Source organism: Urocampus carinirostris, chromosome 2 (assembly GCF_059441175.1).
Source record: "Urocampus carinirostris isolate Australia breed hairy pipefish chromosome 2, RoL_Ucar_1.0, whole genome shotgun sequence".
In the NCBI taxonomy this organism is placed as follows: domain Eukaryota; kingdom Metazoa; phylum Chordata; class Actinopteri; order Syngnathiformes; family Syngnathidae; genus Urocampus; species Urocampus carinirostris.
Genome location: NC_142350.1, coordinates 45,470,806 through 45,494,137, shown reverse-complemented (window position 1 = coordinate 45,494,137; position 23,332 = coordinate 45,470,806). Strand labels below are relative to the sequence as shown.

The following is a 23,332-nucleotide window of genomic DNA, read 5'->3' as shown; positions in this document are numbered from 1 at the left end:
AGATACCTAGTTAACATGTTAAGCTAGCAAGCATAATGATCAAAACCATAGGTTGCTATCTTGCTGCTGTTTTTTCTTTTAATTGTTTTGGGCCAGGTACTTTTTTTTTTTAATAATATAACATAGCGTGCTAGTTAATGCTAATTAAACAGAAGATGCCTGTACAGCATTTGGAGCAAGCTAGCATGAATTTTAAAAAGCTAGAAGTATTTTTCACTATTTTTGTTATCTTTCACTGCAAGTGGCTTGAGGGTTTTCGGATGAAATAGTGTAGCATGCTAGTTTAAGCTAATTATATTCTAAAAAACGTCAAGAAGAAAGTAAGAAATTTTGATCATTTGGTGTCACTCACAGTTGAGGTTAAGGTTGATAGTATCGGACTTCTTCTGCTTGATCTGCTCCCCTGGCATGCTGAACTCAACGATGCACTGGAAGAGCGAGTCCTTGTCGGCTTTGCTAGGCTGCATGTACAAAGTGCTCTTGACCGTGAACAGGCCCGAAGCTTCCTTCACCAGCGACGGAACCATGTAGGTCTCTTACAGAACCAGAACCGCAACGTGAGACCAAAACCTTTCAAATCGGGGTACAGTAGGACCCCCGGAATACAGCATGAAGATGGAGATGATAAAGTGAAATTGACGTTCAGTTGAGAATGGAAACCTATGCGACTGAGCTAATATGTTCTTTTTTTCCATGGTTATTATGTTTTTGCTTCTCCCATTAGCATCACTGCAAGCCCTGGACCCATTTTGAATAAACACAGTACAAAAAATACAGTATTATATTGCAATAACTTACTAAATCTTGACAGACACAAGATTCTGAACTAAATGAAGAAAAATGAATTGTAGGAGGTAATTCAGCCAATAGCAAATCAGCTTTGATCGCCTTCTTATTTTTAATAATAGCCTCGATTGTATCGTGGCTTGGTTACAGACATGCAACATAGCGAGGGTAGAAATTCGTGTGCCCTCTTTGTATTTCTTGATAATGGTGATAAAGCTCTGTTTCTATAGTTTTCATGTTTTTACTTTTTCCTTTAGCATCTCTGCAAGCCCTGGACCCATAGTGAATAAATACAGTACAAAAAAATACAGTATTGTATTGCAGACCAGTATTTTATATGACTGCAGCCAATAGCAAGCAGGCATCTTTGAGATGTAACTTGTCGATTGGTTACGGACCTGCATCTTAGGGAGGGTAGCAATTGATGTAGCTTCTTCCCATTTCTTGATAATGGCAAGCTTCATTTTCATGGTTATCATGTTTTTGCTTCACCCTTTAGCATCACTGCAAATATTGTGAGACATATGGAAAAAATACTAAAAATACTAGATTGTATCGCTGACTTTGAATGAGATTCTGAACTGAACAAAGAGAGAGAAAGGTGTTGTGGGAGGTGGTTTAGCCAATCAAATATTGGTATTTTCATAATGCCATTACACAAACCAATACCTAACCAGCATTTTATAAGAAGTTGACCAATAGCAGACGAGCATCATTGAGCGATAACCTGGCCATCCAATTTAGCAAAAGTGGTGATTTGTGTGTCTTCTTTGTATTTTCTTAATCATCTCCAGCTTTGTTTCCATGGTTATCATGGTTTGCTATTTCCTTTAGCATCACTGCAAGACTTGAAGCCATAGAACATATTAATGAATGAAATTATGTCAATACAAAATGAGTTGTTGATGTCCTACAGTGGGATGAATGCCGTAAAGAAAGGACCGAAAACTCCTTTATATGAAAATGCTGTAGGGCGGGGTTGCTGTATCCCGGGGTTCTACTTAACTTATATGAACAAGCCATGTCATTCTCCACATACTTTCTTTCTTATCTTTGACCTCAGGGAGCGGCTGTCCGTCTTTAAACCAGATAATTCTGGGACTGGGTTGTCCATTCATGGTCACGCAGGTACCGATCTGATAGGCAGAACCACAGAGTTGTCGTTAAAGTTTGATAAACCAGTCTTTTTTACGAAAACTCGACATTATAGCGAGGTTTCGTCAATACTAACTGAAGAGTATAACATTTGAAATGTCACATTAAGTTTCATGCAATTCTGATTAGAATACTATATCGGGATTTAAATATGTGAATGTTATTTAAGTACTATTGCTATTCATAGCGATAGATAAGACTTAGATCAAGACTCTCGTTGATTGAATTAAATAAATATGTTAAAAAGGTCTTGGGTTTTGGGTTGTGACAAATCAAGAATATAATTGATTCATCGAAAAAAAAATCAGAAATGTTTGGTTTTGTAAAAAATTGAGACTATGAATAATTAGCTTGGGGGAGGATTGTTAGTGACCTAACCGAAGAAGATCGACAACATTAGCATTAGCAACGGCTGCATGGTATTACAAAATGAGTATAGAATTCATTTTGGGAATGAATCATAATATGTCGTAAAGAAAATAAGTTTTGTGTAATAGGTGTAAGAAAAGTGGATGGCTTATATTTTTAAGTTTATTTTGATGATTAAACTCTGTTTTAAATTGCATTTGTAAGCTAGCTAATCGATACTAGACGGTAAACGCACCTCTGAGCTGGTGGACTGCCCGACGGAAATGGCTTGGCTGGACGCTTGGGTGAGGGTGGGCTTCTCCGGAGCAACTGAGGAGTACAAGAAGAAAAAAAAACAATAATATCGTTATCATTCGGTGGAAGTAACAGCGAAACCTTTAACCTCCCCGTGCATAGAGCTATAAAATACCGTAACCGTCCTCCCACGTTAGCTCCTGACCTTTTTAATTCACTTGAGCAGTAAATTTCCCACGAGGTGTTATTCCAAGCGTTATTCACTCGAGCTGATGAAGTTCGAATCGTAACTCAAAAATGCAAGATTGGGGGAAAAAAGGAGAAAGAGAAAGTGGCTTGTCGAAACAATCACAGGTGCTGGACTTTTTCTTGCTGTTTTGTCTGGCTCAAGTTATAGCTGGTAGCTGTCCAAGAAATTCAACTTTATGAAATGAAATGAAATGAAATGATCTGCATTTATACAGCGCTTTTCAAGTCAATGACTTCCCAAAGCGCTTTACAATGTGCTCCACATTTCCCAATAGCGGCCTTGCAGCCATGTAAGGCGCTAACCTGCTTATTGGGGGTGTCAGGGGTTCAGTGTCTTACCCAAGGACACTTCGACATGTAACACGGACGAGCCGGGATTCGAACTGGGATCCCTTGATCCCAAGACGAGCCCTCTACCTCCTGAGCCACTGAAAAAAATAAACGCTAAAATGTATGTGAGATTCGACCCTTTCATTTAATTTTTTTTTTTTTAATTTTAATACAAATAAAAATGTTAATAAAAATAGTAGAAATAATAAATAATATATAAATAATAAGAAATATATTTTTAAAAATGAAACGAAGATTTCAAAAAGCAGGATACATTTATTATGTCTTTCGTATTTTTGATTTATTAATAAAACAAAACAAAAAAAATGTAAAAAAGTAAGCTCTGCCACAGGGGTGGGCAAACTGCGGCTTGCGCACCACATACAGCCTGTGGGTTTTATCAATCCAGCCTATATTATTTGTTTAGTTGTTTTTGATGTATTTCAAAAATGAATTCATTAATGAATAAATAAATAGATTATTTAAAGATACTTTTAAACAAATTGTTATAATTTTTCAATTATGGTTTGAGTTATTTGAAAAAAAAATTGTCCTATCCTAGGGTGCAAAATTTAAGACCTGCAGGCCACAATATGGCCCATTAGTTTTATTGTTCTGGCCTTATAATGTAATAAATAAATGTGTATAAAACGACACATATTTAAATAAAACGTTCTATTTATTTATTATATTTAACTGTTTTTTTATGTGTGTTTTTTTAAACGTTTAATTACAGCGGTGGTTTATATATGATTTTTGTTTTGTTTATTATAAATTAAATGACAGGATGGATAGGCAAATATATTTACATTGTAGTCATGATAAATATATAAATAAATAAAGCAGGTTCTATCCCAATGGTGTGCAAACTACGGCCCGCAGGCCACATATGATCCACCATGGGTCAATTAACCGTCCGCTAATCATGGTTGACACAATTGATGAAAAGTTCAATCACACCTGTCACGTCTCATACATGTCATTTAAATAACACTTTTCGAACTCTTCCCGCGCCCCCTATACGGGCCCCCCACCCGATTCCTTTTGCATCCTCGGACCACCCACGGTCACCCCTGATTAGGCCTCCTTCATACTTTGACTTGTGAGAGCAATTTCATGGCTAACTTCCTTTTGCATCATCGAGTCGAGCTTAAGCAGGTTGGAAGACAGACACAAACACTCTGGAGAACGTTCTGATACCTTCAAGTAGGGCTGCACGATTAACCGAAATCTTATCGACATTGCGATGTCACGGAGTGCAACTGTGGAATCACATGACACTGCGTTTTTTTCAAGGATTTATAGACAGCATTACAAAGAAAACTCACCAGAAGAGGTCGCTGTTTACTTAACTTGACATTTTAATAACGCTGTAAAATTCCAATAGGACCAGTGACAAGTGACAAGGGACATAATACAGACACGCCTTTGCATCTCAACAGTTTTTGGTTGAAGTATTTCAATACTATTAACACTTGAATGCACCAGTGAGATAAAAAATGAACCCATATTTTGTTATTTTTATCTTTAAAAATACAAAAGGTCGTAATATTGTCATATTGTCGTAAGACATTGAACCCCTAATACGCCAAATAAGCAGGTTAGCGCCTTACATGGCCGCACGGCCGCTATTGGGAAATGTGAAGCACACTGTAAAGCGCTTTGGGAAGTCTTGACTTGAAAAGCGCTATATAAATGCAGATCATTTCATTTCATTTCATATTCGGGCAGCACGGCAGCGCAGTGGTTAGTGCGTGTGCGGCACAGTTCTGAGGTCATGGGATTGAACCTTCCTGTGTGGAGTTTGCATGTTCTCCCCATGCTTGCATGGGTTTTTTCCGGGCACTCCGGTTTCCTCCCACATTCTAAAAACATGCATGTCAGATAAATTGTCCGGTCTGAATTGTCCCTAGGTATGAATGAGCGAATGAATTGTCTGTCATTGTGTGCCCTGTGACTGGCTGGTAACCAGTTCAGGGTGTCCCCTGCCCACTGCTCGAATATAGCTGGGATGGACTCCAGCACTCCCGCGATCCTACTGATGGATATTGATATATTCCAGGCATTCCTCATAAAACGACATGATGCCATTAGTATTTTTATTTTTCCCCACTAATTACCCAACCCAGTCATGGAAGAGTTTGGCTAGAAGTAGGTCATGCATCCAAGGGTTAAATAATACCACAGAAAATGCACTTTCCTTTTAAAACCGATAATCGCATCGAAATTACAGTACTGGTCTGAAAAATCGCAATTATGTTTTTTTCTCAAAATCGTGCAGCCCGACCGCCAAGTCTCGTTAATGTGTTTCAGGGTGCGGGGTGGGGGCTTCTTAGGGTGGGGCTAATTTAGCCTGAGAAGAATACTAAATTGTGTTGCACATTTCCAGAATGTTCGCACCGTTAGCATGAAAATTTTCTTTGAAATACTCGAATTGAACTGTCTTTTATTGTCAATGATAACGACGTAGTGAAACATTTTAGGCAAACGAAATGAGATTAGACATGACACTCCAGGGTAAATATGTAGTAGAGAATCATGTCAGGATAAATAGACAAAATATCTACGAGTGTTTCGAGACCGTACTATGCTATGTGCAGGTGTTTAAATCCGATCGATGCAAGTATTTGACTCTGGCAAACTTTCTGACTACCAGCAGGTCCTGAGGTGACCAAGCAGGTTGAACGGGCGTAACGATAAATCCGAAATCGTCACCGATGCTAACGGGACTTGCTAACCGTTAGCCTGTTTGAATTGTACTCACAGAAAACTTTGAGCATTGTGGATCCTTCCCTTCTACCGGCAGGTCCTGCGGTGACCGAGCAGAAGTAAACGTGTTCGTCAGCGGGTCTAACGGCCGTGATGGTGAGTCCAAAATCGTCGCCGATGCTAACGCGGCCGCTAAGCGGGCTATCCTTGTCGCTTTTGGCCTCGCCACCTTGCGTGCGGTACGCCACGCGCTTCCTGTTGCCTTGAGCCTCCTGAGAAAAAACACAACAACAACAAAATCAACAACTTAGCACGGCGTTTTTTAAGCGGTGAGCCACAGGAAATTGCCCAATTTTATCTTTGCAACATGCTATTGCTTTCTTCGATTCATCAGCCAAGTAACTAACATTCATCCACGTCAGTTGGCGGCAGCGAGTTTTTATTTCTTTCCCTTTTTCTAATCTAGTTATTGACTTATGAGCTATTACAGGCAAATATATAGCTTATTTGGTTTGATAAAAGAGCTCTTGTTGGTGATACGAATGAGTGGAGAAGTGTTGTGAAAGGATAGCGGGATGTTAAGACGTGTTCTAAGGGATGGGCAGGGCACCTGTATGATGCGGCAGGGGTAAACCAGTGTAAGCTGTCGGGCCCTGCTGTTGAACAGTAGAGCGTGTTGTGTCACCCTGACCCGAGTGAAATGGCCGCTTTTTTGTGTCCCGTTTCATCTGGAGGGACGTAAGCTTGACCAACTTTGGTGCCGAGGTGCTTAACTTATTTAGGTGTTTGGGCATTTGGGTTGGCCATGGTCAAATTTTGGGTGTCTTTTGCAACTTTTTCCTTTTTTATTTGTTTTTGTGTATGTGTTTGTCTTGCGGTCGGTCACCCCTCTCGAGGGATATGACCAGGGTAGATAGATAGATAGGTTTAATAAACTGTGTGAGATTGGAATGAAAGATAGATACAAAAAAAAAAGCAAAAATGATGCTCATTATTTTACTGATAATGATTGTTATTTCACCCCCCCAAAAAATGAAAAAGGTTAGAACATAGATCATTAGTAAAAGTTGCTAATTTAAATATTTTTGTTTTGGTAAATTCAAAGTTGACACTGAAAAGAAAAACAATAAAATGAAGCAACTAAAGTGAACATCTTACACATTATTTTGCTGATTTTTTTGTTATTTCACAGGTGGAAAAAAATTAGAAAAAAGTTAGAACATATAAAAACACAATAAACAAAATAAAGATAATATTTGCTCATTCAAGTATCATTTTTTGATATTTTTCTAGAATATTCTGAGATGATAAAGAAAAAATGATAAAATAAAGAGATAAATGTAAAAATCTTGCACATAAGTCCGCTGATTTCAATTGTTACGGTGTGCCTTGAAAACATTTACAGAAAAAAAGGTTGAAAAAAACGGATTAAGTGTTTTGCTGGAAAAAGATGTTGGTTACTCACAATGTGCCATTCCACGATGACGTTGCCTGATGTCGGAGACACTGTGTAGGTGCAAGGCAGTTTGGCCGTCTGGTCCTTCAACACTTCCACTTTCGGAGATACGTTCACTGTCACGGACGCTTGGCAAACTGTCAAGATAATGTCAAAAAGTTAGGCCTCCTTTTACAGTATAGATACAGTAGACCCCCAGGATGCAGCGTCCCCGCCTTATGTTGTTTTCAATTCACTATGTGGAATAAGGTGTTTTTTCGACCTCTTTTTCCACACTCTCCGGATCCAATTTATATCAACCCCACCTTGCGACGTTTTCTTGTGCGGTGTGAAATGTTTTTTCGGGCCCTCGTTACAGTATTTTACCCACCATACAGTATCAACTACAAATATTAAGAAAGTACATGGAGAATGTAAGTTGCTTGTTTATATAAGTAAAGTTAACCCCCAGGATACAGCCACTTTGCCTTACGACAGATTATGTTTTTTGGCCCCTCGTTACGCTATTAACCCCCACTATACGGCATCAACAACAAATTAATACAAGAGACGATGACATTTTCACTTTACCACGTAGAATAAGATTCAGCACTTCTTTACGGCGCTCCCCCATTATACTACATCTAAAAAAAATTCTCTGAATATACACAAGACCCCCACGTTACAGCATCACTGCCATACAAGGTTTTCACTTTATTGTGTGGAATAAATTGTTTTAGGTCCATCTTAATGAAATTTTTCCCAGCATACGACATAAACAACAAATTATTTTTGATGCCCAAATGCTAAGAGAGAAAGTACGCTAGACCCCTGGGATATAACGACCCCGCCTAATGACATTTTCACGTTATGCTGTGCTCCCTCTTTACATTTTCCATACTTTATGATGTCGGCAACAAATTATTTAATGAGCCCAAAAACTTGGCGTTGTTCATGCATCTGACTAGTCTCCAAGATCACTGTCTCTTATTGGTCAAAATCATATCTGGTCTGCTATTGGTTTGCGCCAGGGCACCATAAAAATGCAGATATGCTATTGGCGAACCCCAACCCACCACCCACCCCCCACCCCTTTTATCGTTCGGATACAATCTCCTATGCTTCGCAAATACTTTGAGGGTTGGCAATACAATATTCTATTTTTTGTATTGTATTTATTAGCTATGGATGCCAAGTATTGCAACGATGCTAAAGAAAGGAAAGAAAGAAGCAAAAACATGATAACCACGGAAACAAAGCTCAATATTGGTTACCCTCGCAAAGTCAGGGCTATTACTAAAAAGAATTAAAGCAAAGGAATCTTCCAAGGGCATGACAATCCTCATAAGTGTTTAAAAATCAGTTTAAAAGGTTATCCACGGTCTCTACTTCTTGCTGCATCCACCTGCTACTACACTTAACCAGCACCAAAGGTAAATACAATTTCATTTTTCCTTTACATGCATAGTTTTTTAGAATGCTATTTTTGTGATGCCCATCTCAGAACAGATTCATGTTGTACTTTTGGGTTGTGCTGTATATATTGATATACAGTTTATAAAATTATATACACACACACACACACACACACACATATACCTATATATATATATATATATATATATATATATATATATATATATATATATATATATATATATATAAATGTTGCAAAAAAACAGGAGTCCCTGCATGAATAATAAATGGAGCCGTGTTGGCGATTGCTCGGCTACAAAATCCACTCGTGAATAATTGATGTTTTGCGAGAGAGCGGGAATGGAGTAGGACAACGTCTGGTAGGGGGAGTCAGTTAATAGAGGAAAGCCTGTTTAATAAGTGAAATAAGCAAGCGTGTAAAACAAAATCCATATCATGCTAACATGTTAGCATTTCATTAGCGTCTGGTCTGTTTAGCCTGACAAGGAAAAAAAACATATCTGTTTTTCTCTTTTTTTGGTTTTATAAGATGTTTACGACCCAATTTTAAGTGAAAAAGTGTGTCCAACCCTAGTAATGTATATTTTGCCCTATACTGTGCATCGGTTCACGATACGCACCATAGAAAAATTTTCTTTTGTGATATATTTTTAATATCCAAGGCCCACTGGACTATAAGGCACATGGAATTAAAACTTCAGCAAGAGCTAGGGTTGCATATATTTTTTTAAATGAAAATAAATTATTTCATAGAATGCAAATTAACATTATGACATCTGGTTTCACCTCTAAAACAAATTCATTAATTCCTAAAAGGTTACTGTGCTGTGCTCACTCGGAAGTATCCCCTTTTTTGTCAGCTAGACAGCTAGCGAAAAACGTCTCAAAAATTGCTGTTCATCCCGACAATGGCTTCAACTTTTACCCTTATAAAATTGTCATAAAACTAAAAACAACGTACCTAAAAGCAACAACAAAAAATTTGCGATGAGCGTTTCTGCGCTTCTTTTTGTTTCCTTTTAGTAACAAACAATTTACATGTTAACCACAAGACTGCACTTCAAGACCACTCTATATATTTCTCAAATGCAGAACAGTTACCAAATGCAGTATCATTTCATTATAATTGTGCAGTATGGATTTCCAATTTTATCCGCCATATTTTCTGCTATATAAGGTGGGCCATATTATTAGGTGCACTTTCGAATTTCTGTTTTTAGACAAAATATGGTAATTGTTTTCAATGGTGGTGGGGACACATACATTTGCAATCTTGGTTCTGATCAATCCGCTTTACCCATCAGGCAGCTGGACAGATAGAACCAGCCAATTAGGACATCATTAGGGAGGGCTCTGTCCAGGTTGTGCCCTCCAGCCAGGAGTAGGGAAGGGGAATAGTGCCAAGTGGGTGTGGTCATAAAGCTTAGGGTTAAAACAGAGGGGGTGGTCTTGGAACACGGGGGTCTTGTTAGCTGACGCAGGACGAGGTAATCCGATTTACTCAAAGGGAAAGTGAGTGTGGCTGGACTGACGGAGGGGAGGGGGGGGTGGGGGGGAGAGTTATGGGGGAAAGGGACAGACGAAATGGGTGGACCTCACAGTTCTGTTCTTCTCTTCTAGTTAAAAAATGAATTAATATCTTATCCAGCCAGTTACACTAACTTTAACCATTGGAACCGATTGCTTAAACCAAAGGCCACCTCAAACCTAAAATCTAACCCTAAAAATGGGTTTTTTTTTTGGGTGGTCTTATAAGGACTAAAGGTTACCACAAGGATGATAAAAATGGTCATAAAAAGGTCTGAAATACGAGTACTCAAATAAATTGTTTTTCTGTACTACTTAATATATTTTATCATCATGATGACTTTTAAAGCAGGTTGTAACCCAAAAGAAATGAGCTTGCTTCATTACAACCATCAATATTTACCTATAGGACTAATAGCCCCCACAATGATGGTAAACCCTGAAAATGGTCCTAAGAATTTCTGAAATATGAGTGAAACACAAACTTTGAATTCTAAAAACCAGGTTCAAACCCTAGAACAAGGTCTTAAGACGTTAATAATTTCCTAACAAGAATTATTTGTCCCCATGATTGTACAACTGCTGATTGGTGGTATTATGTCTGACATATTAGTATACACCGGCCTAACTCAACAAGGTTTTAACCTTAAAAAGGGGGTCTAGCTGCATTAAGACCAAAAAATATCTCAAAGAGGACTATTGGTCCCAACAATGATCCTTAGAACGTCACAAAATTGAGCCCACACACCTTAACTATCGAAACTGATTGTGTAAATCCAACCCAAACAAAAATCCAACTCAAACCTTAACTCTTAAATCAGCCACATCAGGACCATTGGAATATCCTAATGAGGGAAATTGGTGCCCACAATAATGGTAAAGATGCAAAAAATGGTCGTGACTACAGCTGAAAGACGAGTACACACACACGGCAAACTTTAACTCTAAAACCAGGATTTTGAGATTAAAAATTATATCTAGGAACATCAAAATGTCCTAACAAATTCTAATGTATTGATGGTAAAAATCCTGAAAATTGTCCCAAGAAGGTCTGAAGTATGAGTACACACAAGTCTTAATCAAAACTCAACAACTCTTGAACAAGGTTTAATCCCAAAAACGAGGTTTTTAATAATGTCTTAATAACAACTATTAGTCCCCACACTTATTGTAAAAATTCTGAAAATGGTCTTAACTACATCTGACGTAAGATCAATAAATTTAACCATCGAAACTGATTGCCTAAACCTAAGCGAAGGCTTACTCAAACCCCAACTTTAAAACGTTTTAACCCAAAAATTAAAGTGTGGTAGCAACTATTGGTCCCCACGATGATGGTGAAAAAGCTGAAAATGGTCCTAACTACAACTGAAATACGAGAAGCCACAAGTCTAATTCGAACTTTAACTCTGATATCAGGTTTTAACCCTGAAAAGGATGTAAAAGACTATGAAAATGTCCTTATAAGGACTATTAGTCCCAACTATGATAGTATGAATCCTGAAATGGTCCCAGGAAGGTCTGGAAAACGAGCAAGCACACACTTGTACATTTGATCTATTATTGAGGTATTCTTAGGAGTTACTGAAAATTGGTAGAAAGCTACAATGGAGTTGGGTGAGAGAGAAAGACGCTGTCAAAGAGTCAAAGCCCGGCATCAGAGTGGAGACGACCCACCCAAGCGGTCTCAGTCCCGCGTCTCCTGAAATGTTAATGTAGCACCGTCTTCAATGGTCTTACTCTGTTCTTTGATGCACTTAGCTACAAGTCCTCGTACGAGCACATGAACTCGTTCCCCCTCATTAGGAGAAGAAGCCAAGCGGGTCCTCGCTCCAAAGAAATGTGCGAGAAAAGAAGGCGCAAATTTGTCTTCTTGCTAACCCAAAACTTACTAGTGGGCGACTGTATGATTGAAAGAAGCTGGTGTGGCCTGCACCAGTAGGAGTGTGTGGTCCAAAACAGCCTCAGTGGCTAAGTGGACTTTTGCGAGTTTGCGTTCTGTTGGCAAAACAAAACGAATTGCGCAAGACATGAGTCACCTCCAGCAGAAGGTCACAAAAGTCATGTTGACGCACTTTCCGACACGCTGCTTTGCTAGGAGAACCCTGCACTCTATTTTCGGAAGTTCCTGCTTTTGATTTTTGTTTGTCAAATGGGAGCCTCCTCTTCACTCAGGGCGTCAATAGTTACACCCAGGGCACCAGAATCCTGACCAAGGGCATCCATAGTCTCAACCGGGGTACCAATAAACTCAGCCAGAGGACCAATACCATCTCCCCAGGATACAATTCCTCAAATGAAGCACCAACACCTTTAACTAAAGCACCAAAATCCTCACTCCAGTCACCAAATCCTCACCGTATGCAGCAAAAGCCTCACCAAGGGGGGTTCATAATCCTCACTCCGAGCACCAATTTTCAACCTAGGCAACAATAACCTTCACACAGGGCACCACATCCTCACCTGGAGAACCAATAACCTCACACCAGGCACACAAACCTCACCTGGGGTACCAAAATCCTCAATCAGGCCACCGACATCATCACCCAGGGCACCAAAATATCACATGCAGGAAGGACTATGAACCCTCACATGGCGGACGAGAATCCTAACTTGAAGCAGCAAATGCTCACCCGGGGCACCAAAATGTAATCTGGGGTACCATGATCCACACATGGGGGGACTATAAAAACAATATATATATATATATATATATATATATATATATATATATATATATATATATATATATATATACACAGAGACCATTTGCTTGGTTATCGCTAGTTCACTCCTTTGCAGATTTTTAATTGAATTGTATTCATTGTCATGGATATAAACGTCTCGTTTATTGTGGTCTATCGAGAGCACACAGAAATACTTTGCGGTGTGTATTAGGTGGGTGTGGCTGTCTGTGAGTATGATTGTGATAGGCTGGTGTAGGCTGTCAGTTAAATAGCGGGCGGGTGCACAAATCAATATGTTCAAATGCCCACCCCACAAAAAAAAAAAAAAAATGTGGTGTTCAGCTAAAAATCAGATTTTTTTGCGGCTCATTACATTGAAAAGGAATTCATCTATCAAATCACACTCAGAGGAAAGGAAGAAGTATGAAAAGAATGCTGTGATCACCAACGGGTGCTTAGTGGATTGTTATCGCGTCAGGGAATCGACTGAGTGTGCGTCAAACTGGCCTACTGCTACACGGCTAGGCTAACAACTTTCTGAAGCCACCACTGCCGAATGTGGCTAGTCACCAACGCCAGCTCTATTACTCACAGAACGAATGACATAAAGCTACAAATTGTGGAAAACCGCTACGTTCAGGGCGGTTGTATTTTGATCATCACAGAGATTTGGCCCAATCCGAGGAGCACTACTGCTAACATGCAGCTAGGCACCCGCTCTCTAAATTGCTTTCTTGCACTGAAAGGAGAAGCCCTCCTATTTTGTTGCACTTTTGTATACTGACAATAAAGACGATTAATCCAACTGCAATTCTGTGTTTTGTGTATTTATTTGTCCATATATTGTAGTTTTGTTACAGTCATATACCATCAGTCGGTAATAACGTAGCCTCGAGGCAAGTTTAACCTTTGGGGGCTTTAGTGAAAGTGTGACGCTCGGTGCGGATTTTCACTTTTTGCGGGTGGTTCTGGTCCCCATTAACCGAGAAAACCGAGGGGTCTCTCTCTCTTTCTCTCTCTCTTACACACAATCCTTATCTGTGTCACAAAATCCTAACTTACGGCAAAAATGCTCACATGGGCACAAAATCCTCACCTAAGGGTCTGTGATCAGAACATGGGGAACCAAATCCTCACATAGAGCAACAACATCCGAATTTGAGGCACAAAATACTCACCTGAGCACTAAATTATTAACCGGGGCACAAAAAAACTCATCTAGGGTTCCATGATTTTCTCATGTGGTACTATCGTCCTCACCTGGGGGCACCAAAAACCTCACTTGAGGCAGCAATACCTCCACAGAAGACACCAAACGTTTTACTCAGGGCATGAAGAAATAGCCTCACACAAAGGACCTCAATTCTCACCTGAGGCACCAAAAATCCTCATTTTAGGCACCAAGTTCTCACCCAGGGCACCAAAACCATGCAAGGTTCAAAATGAGCCTTAGACAGCGCTATAACATGGGAACTATTTTTTCGGTCACGTCTTCTTGCAGAGCCTCGACAGTCTCTCTGAGCTTGCAGTTTTCCATATTTTAAAACGAGTCTTCATTAAGATTCGGCAGTAGCGCCGGAGAGGAAAGAGACACAGAGGACACGACTAAGGACGAGCTCAGAAAGACGTCCCCCATCCACTCGCTCGCTCGTAAATAAAACATATCGGAAAGCTTTGATTGCGCAATCAATTTAACATGTTGCATTTGATTGCTCACATCTGAAAATAGGTCATATTTATTGTCTGGTTTCTCCCAAAAAATTGGGGGGGACAAATGCATGAAGTACTCACATTAGAGTACAACGTATTATCAGGAAAAAAGAATAAAAGTACTCCATTTAAGGTGTACCTACACATACTTGATAGATTTGATAATGCATGTTAGTTATACTTCATAGATTCAAAAATACTTGTTATTAGTACTCCATCAAAATTGTACCTAAAAGTAAATATACGGGATAGATTTAATATTACCTGTTAGCAATACTTTGTTTAAAATATACCTTTAAGTAAAAAGTAAAACATATATACAGTCCATTTAAAATGTACCATTAAAAGTAAAACTACTAGGTGGATTCAAAAATGCATAATGAAGTAATCATAATTGATAATATCAATCATACTAAGCAGTACTCTATTTAAAATGTACAAAAAAGTAACAGCACAATCATATATTTTAGAACCCCATTCAAATTGCACCAAATAGTAAAAATAATTGATGGATAAATTAACACTTTCTAGTAATACTCTATTTAAAATGTACCCAAAACTAGAAATACCTGATAGATCCAGTAATACTGATGGTAAAAATTTAAACTATACCTCCAACTATAGACTCAAAATACAGTACTTTTAAATGATACTTGTTAGAAGTATCGATCATACTTTTCAGTAGTACTCCATTTAAAATATATAAAAGGTAAAAAGAAAAAGTACTTGGTAGGTTCCATAATGTTTGTTAGTAGTACTCCATTTAAAATATATAAAAGGTAAAAAGAAAAAGTACTAGGTAGGTTCAATAATTCTTGTTAGTAGTACTCCATTTAAAATACAAATAAAATGGAAAAATACTTGGTGTATTAAATAAGACTTGTTAGAAGTACTCCATTTAAAATGTACCTAAAAGTAAAAATACTCGATCACTTAGATCATACTTGTTAGTAGTACTCTATTTAAAATATATCTGCAAGTAAAAATTAAAAACACTTGGTAGATTCAATAATACTTGTTCTTATTACTTCATTTAAAATGTACCAAATGTAGTAAATGTAAATGTTCTGCATTTATTTAGCGCTTTTCAAGTCAATGAAGACCTCCCAAAGTGCTTTACAATGTGCTTCACACCCACCACAATAGGGAGTCAGCCATGCTTAACGGGGGCATTAGGGATTCAGTGTCTTGCCCAAGGACAGTTCGACATATAACTCAGAGGAGCCGGGAATCAAACCTGCGACCTCTTGATTCCAAGACGAGCGCTTCGGTAAGTATTTTTACCTTATGACTCTCCAACACTGCATGATATTTATGAGCACTTCAAAATGTACACAGTGTCATTGCGGCTTATTTAGATATTGAGATGTGAGGCCACATCCACATTATTACGCATTTGACAAATCGCAAGGCAGCAAAAGCATGAAATTGAAATGTCCCGTTTTCTCGAGGCGCTACAAACGCATCACGCCAACGACGTAGCGGGTGTCGTTAGCCTAGCAATTCAGATGAATCCCATTTTGGAGTGCGACCAGCAGCGAGGTCATTTCAAACTCTCCTGGACTCTTTTGTCCCTGACGAGATTCCATCCGTCGTCCCGGCAACGACACGGCCAATAAAAGTCCAGCTTGTTCAAGAGGGGACATTTTAGGGCGCTAAGGTCAACAAGTGTTTTTTTGTACGACAAAAGGTAAAACGAGGACACGAAAACAGACGAGAGGACAAAGAAATTGTAGTAGTACAGATTTTCTAATTTTACATTTGGTAAAATTGTTGGTGCTGCTAACCGCTAGCAGTTAGCGCAACTTAACAAATGCAGGGGTTGGCAAAAATTTAATAAGAACATAATGCTAGTTTTTGGAGTGAAAGAAGACTAGTTTTTTGGAATGGAAGAAGGATAATGCTAGTTTTTGGTTCCGAAAAATGCTAGTTTTTTTGAGCAAAAGAACACAGACTACAGACACTGCCCCACTTACGAAGAATCGTTTGTAAGTTGAATATGTTCGTAAATTGCTTCAGTGCCATGTTTTGTATGTTTAAGGTTTATATAAGTATGTTTAAGGCTTGTGCAAGTAACCTGTATTGTTTTTTACTAAAAAATAAATTCATAAAATTATATGCTCTATAAAGATAAATAAAGTGAAGTTTAACTTACTTTTGGAAGATGGGCTTCAAGAGTTAGGCTACTTCCTAGAAATTGGGTGAAAGTGGGCGGAAAAAAAGCGTTTCAACCATTTTCTCAACCGCATCGAGCTTTCTTATTCCACTTTCATTTCAAAAGAAACGGCTCGCCTTGTCTTTAGGCTTTACACCAACCATATTGAATTGATGCACGAGATACTAAACAATTAAAAATGCCAAAGTTCTTAGCGCGCTGGAGATACAGTATAGAATATTTACACACGAATTAGGAAGAGGAATCGGATTTCTTCTTCGGGGTGGATGCTGGGTGAGTTCTCACAGCGCCACACACCGGTAGTGGCGGAAAGAAGAACGACAGAAATGTCCTGTACTCAGAAAAAATTGCACTCAATACAAAATCTAATTTACAACAATGTCCGGATATTTTTCGACATCCCAAAAAAATGTTCGTATCTACCGTGTTTCCTTAGTCGAATGGTCGTAAGTAGGGGAGCGTCTGTACCTTTTGGTACTAATTTGTTTTTTTATAAAAAAGAATATGGTTTTCTCATTTGGGCTTATGAAAAAAACAATGCTCGTATTTGAAGTGGAAGAAAATATATATTTTTTTAATTGAACAAGTCAAGGTTAGTTTTTGATATCGAAACAAAGATCATTGCTAGTTCTTGTAGTGGAAAAAAAAGGCAACGCTAGGTTTGGAATGGAACAAAAAAAAACAATATTTTGGGAATAGAAGAGGACTATGCTAGTTTTTGGAGTATAAAAAAGATTATGGTATTTATTGGAGCCAAAGAAGACACAATTTGTTTCAAATAGAAAAAGACAATGCTATTTTACAATTTGCCTAACATAACACACCCTCATAAAGGTATATTGTGATTTTTATATACCACATGCTACTCATGCTAAGCACAAAATATCCATGATCATTCTTATTGTTGTACATTTTTAAGAATTTCAATTTACCCTTATCGACAGATATACGTCCTAGTAGAACTTAAGTGCTAGGCTTCAGTAAACGCATCGTTTCCCAAAGCAAACAAAAACAATCTGTATTCTGTCAAAAGAGACGGGACGAACTATAAATAAAAGTGCAAGAGGTGACGGCGGCAGCTAATCTTGCTAAAAGGCTGCGTTGCTCTACCACGCTTCCCCTTCAATCAATCCGGCCTCAAAGTCATTTTACGCTAATAATATATATATATATATATATATATATATATATATATATATATATATATTTATATATACATACAATGAGCTAGACGATCTGCTATGGAACAACACATTTTCTTTTTCACAATTTTCTTTCTCTAATTTTTTAAACTTCACTTTATTAGCCACGTTAGCTTCTATTATTAAGTGAGACATAATATACGAGGTTATTTTTCACGTTTTTTTGTTACTGAAGATCAATTATCTCCTGAAAAATGACTTCAATTAAATGAAGTTTGTCTTGATAGCATCCTGAGCTAATAGTTGGCTTTCGAAAAAAGCAACGACAATTAGCCTTTCAAAAGCTATCTGGCTTAGCTGACGGTTAGTATCTGAAAAGCTAAAGACAAATTAGCTCATCAAAGGCTAACCGGCTAAGCTAACAGTCAGCTTTTTAAAGAATAATGACAGATTAGCCTTTCAAAATCCAACTATTAGCTTAGTTGTTCATCATTTTTCCCAGACGAGCAGATCTGTTTTGTTAACATAAAAAGACTAGAAGCGTGGGCATGAAATTGAAGACACTGGGGAAAATTGCCAGTCTACTTTTTCAGTTTCCGGCGCGGAAATTTTAATGTGTATGGTAACGGGCCGCGGGAAATGTGTCCGTACGATGTCTACAGTCACCGAAATACTTAATGCCACATATCAATAAACTCATCAGAGAAACATCATGATCAGTCTAAAACAAGATACATGAAAACTATAGGGCCAATTATGACCCCTGGGCGTCATCAAAGGAGTTGAACGAAATGGCTTTGTTTCATCCAGGACAATCCAGAGATTCCAACCGTGTAGTATATTTCCTCCAAAACACACGATAATGCCGACAGATCTAAAAAAAAATCCACATAAAAGCATTTCTGCTTTGTTGGATGCCCCTTCTTGTAATTTGTTGGTTTCACTCCAAAACTTCCCTTATAAAATGAACAGACTTGTAAAAGAAAGATGTTTCAAAGTGCTGCACAGGTTACAATTACACCATTCCCTGAACTGAAATCAACATGCGGGCAAGGAAAAACTCAAAATCTCAGCACCAGGAAAATAAGTAACCTTGAGAAGGGGCCTCATAACTGGTAACCCATCTTCCAGGACAGCATTCACTTTACTTTGGGCACGTCTTGGATTTCGGATTTTAGGCACATTTTACAGGAACGTTAAGGGGTTAATCATTTAAATACTGTATATAAGTATGTCACGGCAGCATGCTAAATCAAGTTCCTCAACATTTCCCATTCTCAAGGTTTTTTTTAGTATTCAACTTATAAAATCAAATATAATTACAAAAAATAAAATAAAATCAACTCCCTAAAAGACAGCAAGGCAAAGAAAGGGGGGCGGGAGAACAAAAGGTCTCGCGAACCCTAGTTATAGGGTCACTAAATGTGAGAGGATGTGAAAGTAAAGCGACTGAGTGCAAGAAAGAGGAGCTCGGAAGGATTATGACTAAAAGGAAGGTTGAAGTGTTATATATTATATATAAACATGTTATAATTTTTAAAAAAATATTTCATGGGTACATGTGTGTCATACGAACATGCTTAAATAAGTCTGCCAACATTTTCTGTTAGTTTTTAATAATATTCAATGTTTTACATTTATGTGTGTGTCAAGCTAGCATGCTAAATCAAGTTCCTCAACTTTTCCTGATGTCAAAGTTTTCTTTTTATATATTTTTTACTGTTTGTATGTACATGTGTGTCAAGCTAGCGTGCTAAATCAAGTTAATCAACATTCCTGCAGTCAAAATGTTTATTTTTTTTTCAATTCCTGCCTGCAGCGGGCCCACATTGTGATGGGCAAACACACAAAAGGTAAATAACAAAGGCGCTTGATATCTTATTTTATGTCAGCACTCGGGAATTTCTAACGTCATGACGGGAATTACGAGTAGAAGATGGCAAAGAAGAAAAAGGATTTAATGTATTTCAACTTTTTGTTGCGCTACATTGATACAATCCTAATGAAAAGTAAAATCAATATATGACAGATTTATAGATTATTCTTTAACCTAGCCTAATTAATACTATAATAGTCGATAAACCTAAAAAGTATCCATTTTTTTCTGCCCTATACGATATTTTGATTGTACAAACGATTCAAAATACAGCACAGCATTCTGAAAATATGAAATTAAAGACTTTTTTTATTAAACTCATAAATGATCAGAAGCAAAGGGGCGTGGTTGATGGGCGGAGTATGGGGCGGAGTCATTGGGTTAGGGGTCCACGACAACCCTTACGTAAAGAAAAATCAATTCATGACTGATTGTTGTTTTAGCTAAATAAATACTATGGTAGTGGATGAACTTAAAAAGTATCAGTATCAACGATAAAATATCCGTTGAACCTAAAAAGTATGGCTATCGTCGATACGGTAAAAATATAAAAAAAAACGATATTTTCAACCATGCAAACTATTTGAAATACGACGCAACATTCTGAAAATATGCAAACGATCTGAAATACGGCGCAGCATTCTCAAAATTGGAACTTTTTTGTGGGGTCAAATTCAAAAAAAGGGGGCGGAGTCATCAGCACAAAATAAATCTATCCTACCCTATCCTAGTTTTTGGAGCAGAAGAAGACAGTACTTTATCTAGAATCGAGAAGACAATGGAAGAAGACATTATTTTTGGGAATAGAAAAAAACGATGCTAGTTTTATTTTTATTTTTTTTTTAAAAAGACAATGCTAGTTTTTGGAGCAGAAGATGCGAATGCTTTTTGAAATTCAGAAGAAAGGCTCAACTTTTAGAGTTTTTGGAGAGCACACTTTCTTTTAGTAAACAATGTCTGTTTTAATTTTTTTTTATTTCAAAGAAAATCTGAAATATGTGGCAGCATACTCAGAATCTGAAAGTCTTTTTTTTCGTCAAATTCTGAATGAAATTGCGGGGTCCTGGGGTGGGGTCGAAGGGTGGTGTCGAGGGGTGGCGTCGATGGGCGGAGTCATTGGCACAAGCGGTCACGACAAATCTTATGTAAAGAAAATCAATTTATGACTCACTGTTTTCTTACCTAGCCTAATAAATACTAGAATAGTCAATGAATCTAGAAAGTATCAGTATCAGCTATACAATAGTCGTTGAACCTAAAAATATCAATACCAGTGATATAATATCGAATAAAATATCACACATCAAAGCGGCGCTGCCGCAAGCAGCAGCCTTTCCAGCAACTCCGTGTTTTCTCGCACTTTTTGTGATTTATTGTTTTAAGATTTAAGTGTCTGCTTCTATCTTCGGTGTTTTTTGTCCCGTTTGACAACTACACTTTGGATTACTTTCTATCCTATCGTTATGGGTTTTAACGCACTAAAATGCGTATTTTCGAGGAATAAACTCCTTGCTCTGAAGAATTCTTGTGCCGGCATGATGAGGAGGCCTATCGTGGATGCAGAGCCGGAGCTAGCTAAACGGTTAGCGGCGTTATAAGTCTTCGGTATATACCACACAGGTGTCAAAAGAGGCAGCCCGCGGGCCAGATCAGGGCCGCTAAGGGATTGAATCCGGCCCGCGAGACAACACCCAGAGAAGCGCAAGAGAAAAACAAGCTGCAGGTTGAAATATGTCAACTTGATGTTGCCAAAGCCAGGTGCCTTTCACAAAGACACTGTACTTGTATTTATTTCTCTCTCTCTTTTCCACCCCTTTTCTCCCACTCTCTGTCTCGGTCTTTTTCACTCTCTGTGTCTCTTTTTCTCTTCCTTTGTTGCTCTTTGTCTCTTTCTTTCTCTGGGTATTTTTAACTTCTTTGGCTCTAACTTCCTTTTTTCCCTTTTATGTTTCTCTTTTCCTACCGTTCGTGCTTTCTTTTCTCTTTTCTCTCCTGTCTTTCTATTTCTCTTTGGATTTCTTTCTTCCACTCCCTTTCTTTCCCCCTCTCTCACGACTTCTCTTTTTATCTCTTTTGTTTCTCATGCTCTGTCCCTCTCTCTCTTTCTTTGTCCCGCCCTCTCTCCTTTTCCCTCCCTCTTTCTCTTATGTCTTTATCTCTCTTTTTCTTTCCCTTTGATCTACTGGTCTGGCCCCCGACAGAATGTTTGTTCTATCGTGTGCCCCCCGAGTTAAAATGAGTTTGACACCCCTGCTCTACCAAATAAGACTGACGAACTGGCTGTGCTGGTGAAAAACATCGAAGCGTACAGGGAGTGCAGTCTGCTATGTTTTACGGAAACGTGGCATCCCGGACACTAACGTGGAGCTACCCGGAGCTATCCGGAGCTACCCGGCTTCAGCGCCGTTAGGGACAGAGACACAAAAGCCTGCGGGAAGCGGAGAAGAGGTGGACTCGCTATCTACGCGAACACGAGGTGGTGTAACCCTGGGCACAAAGATTTCCATCTGCTGCAGGGACATCGAACTTTTGGACTAGCGTGTGACGTCATCCACTCCGCTGTGGCTAAACTACAACACAGCACCCCGAGGCCATCCTGTTAATCTGTTAATAAACAACAAAATGATACTGCTGGAAGTGTGAATTTCTCCAGGGGATGAATAAAGTATCCATCTATCTATAATAAACATTGAACTTGAGAAATATCTGTATCGGCGATACGGTACCAGTGTTGATTTTTTGTGTTCTATATTTTAACCTGATAAATAGTTCAAAATACAGTGCAGCAATCTGAAAATCAGACTTTTTTTTCATCAAATTCACAAAGGAAGGGCGAAGTTGAGGGGCGGGGTTGAGAGGCGTGGTCGAGAGGCGGAGTCATGCGGCGGGGCTATCGGCACGACGGGTCACGACAACCCATGCCGTAAAAAGATAAGAGGCGGCCACGTTTTATTAATCCTTTTTTCCTTCTGATGCTCAACAGAGTGTAACCTCCTGCCCCTTGCCCCACATCCGACCCCCTATGTCCGAGTGTGTCGCACCGATAGCGGGAAATAGAGACTAAGGCCTACAGTGACTACAAAAAGGTGAGAAAGAGTGACGGGGCAAAACATGGGGTACGGTGACCCCGCCCCCCCACACTGCCTGGATTAAGACCCCTCATGTGACCCATTTCCCCCCACCACAAAGTCAAAGCTCGGCGGGTGGCAAAATAAATGCCGGGAAGTCCCACTGAAGTGTGAAAAAAAAAGCCCCACCTCTTAGTGACCTTATACCCACCTCCGAATTCTCGCTTGATTTTATATATATAATTTTTTTGACACAAAAACGAAAAACTCGGCACATAAAATTATGTGGTGCATTCAGGTGCAGCTAGACAAAAAGGGACATTCAACCACTGGACGCTGTTTTTCATAATGTTTGAAATAGTTGAAAGTGTGTAAACTGACAATGGATACAATTTGACCACTAGATGTCGCTGTATAGTGTGGTTCAATGGAAAATGAGCGT

The 23,332-nt window shown here is 38.7% G+C and overlaps 1 protein-coding gene across 3 annotated transcripts in view; it reads right to left on the bottom strand.

The window, feature by feature from the left end:
• bcam (basal cell adhesion molecule (Lutheran blood group)) overlaps positions 1-23,332 on the bottom strand; it is a 90,632-nt gene that overhangs the window by 27,777 nt on the left and 39,523 nt on the right. For all 3 annotated transcript variants that reach the window (XM_088326720.1, XM_088326721.1, XM_088326722.1), the window contains exons 2-6: positions 7,298-7,425; positions 5,888-6,104; positions 2,546-2,619; positions 1,826-1,922; positions 353-535 (exon numbers count right to left, since the gene is read on the bottom strand). In XM_088326720.1, the coding sequence (XP_088182846.1) occupies positions 353-535; positions 1,826-1,922; positions 2,546-2,619; positions 5,888-6,104; positions 7,298-7,425 (699 nt within the window). The remainder of the gene's footprint in view (positions 1-352; positions 536-1,825; positions 1,923-2,545; positions 2,620-5,887; positions 6,105-7,297; positions 7,426-23,332) is intronic.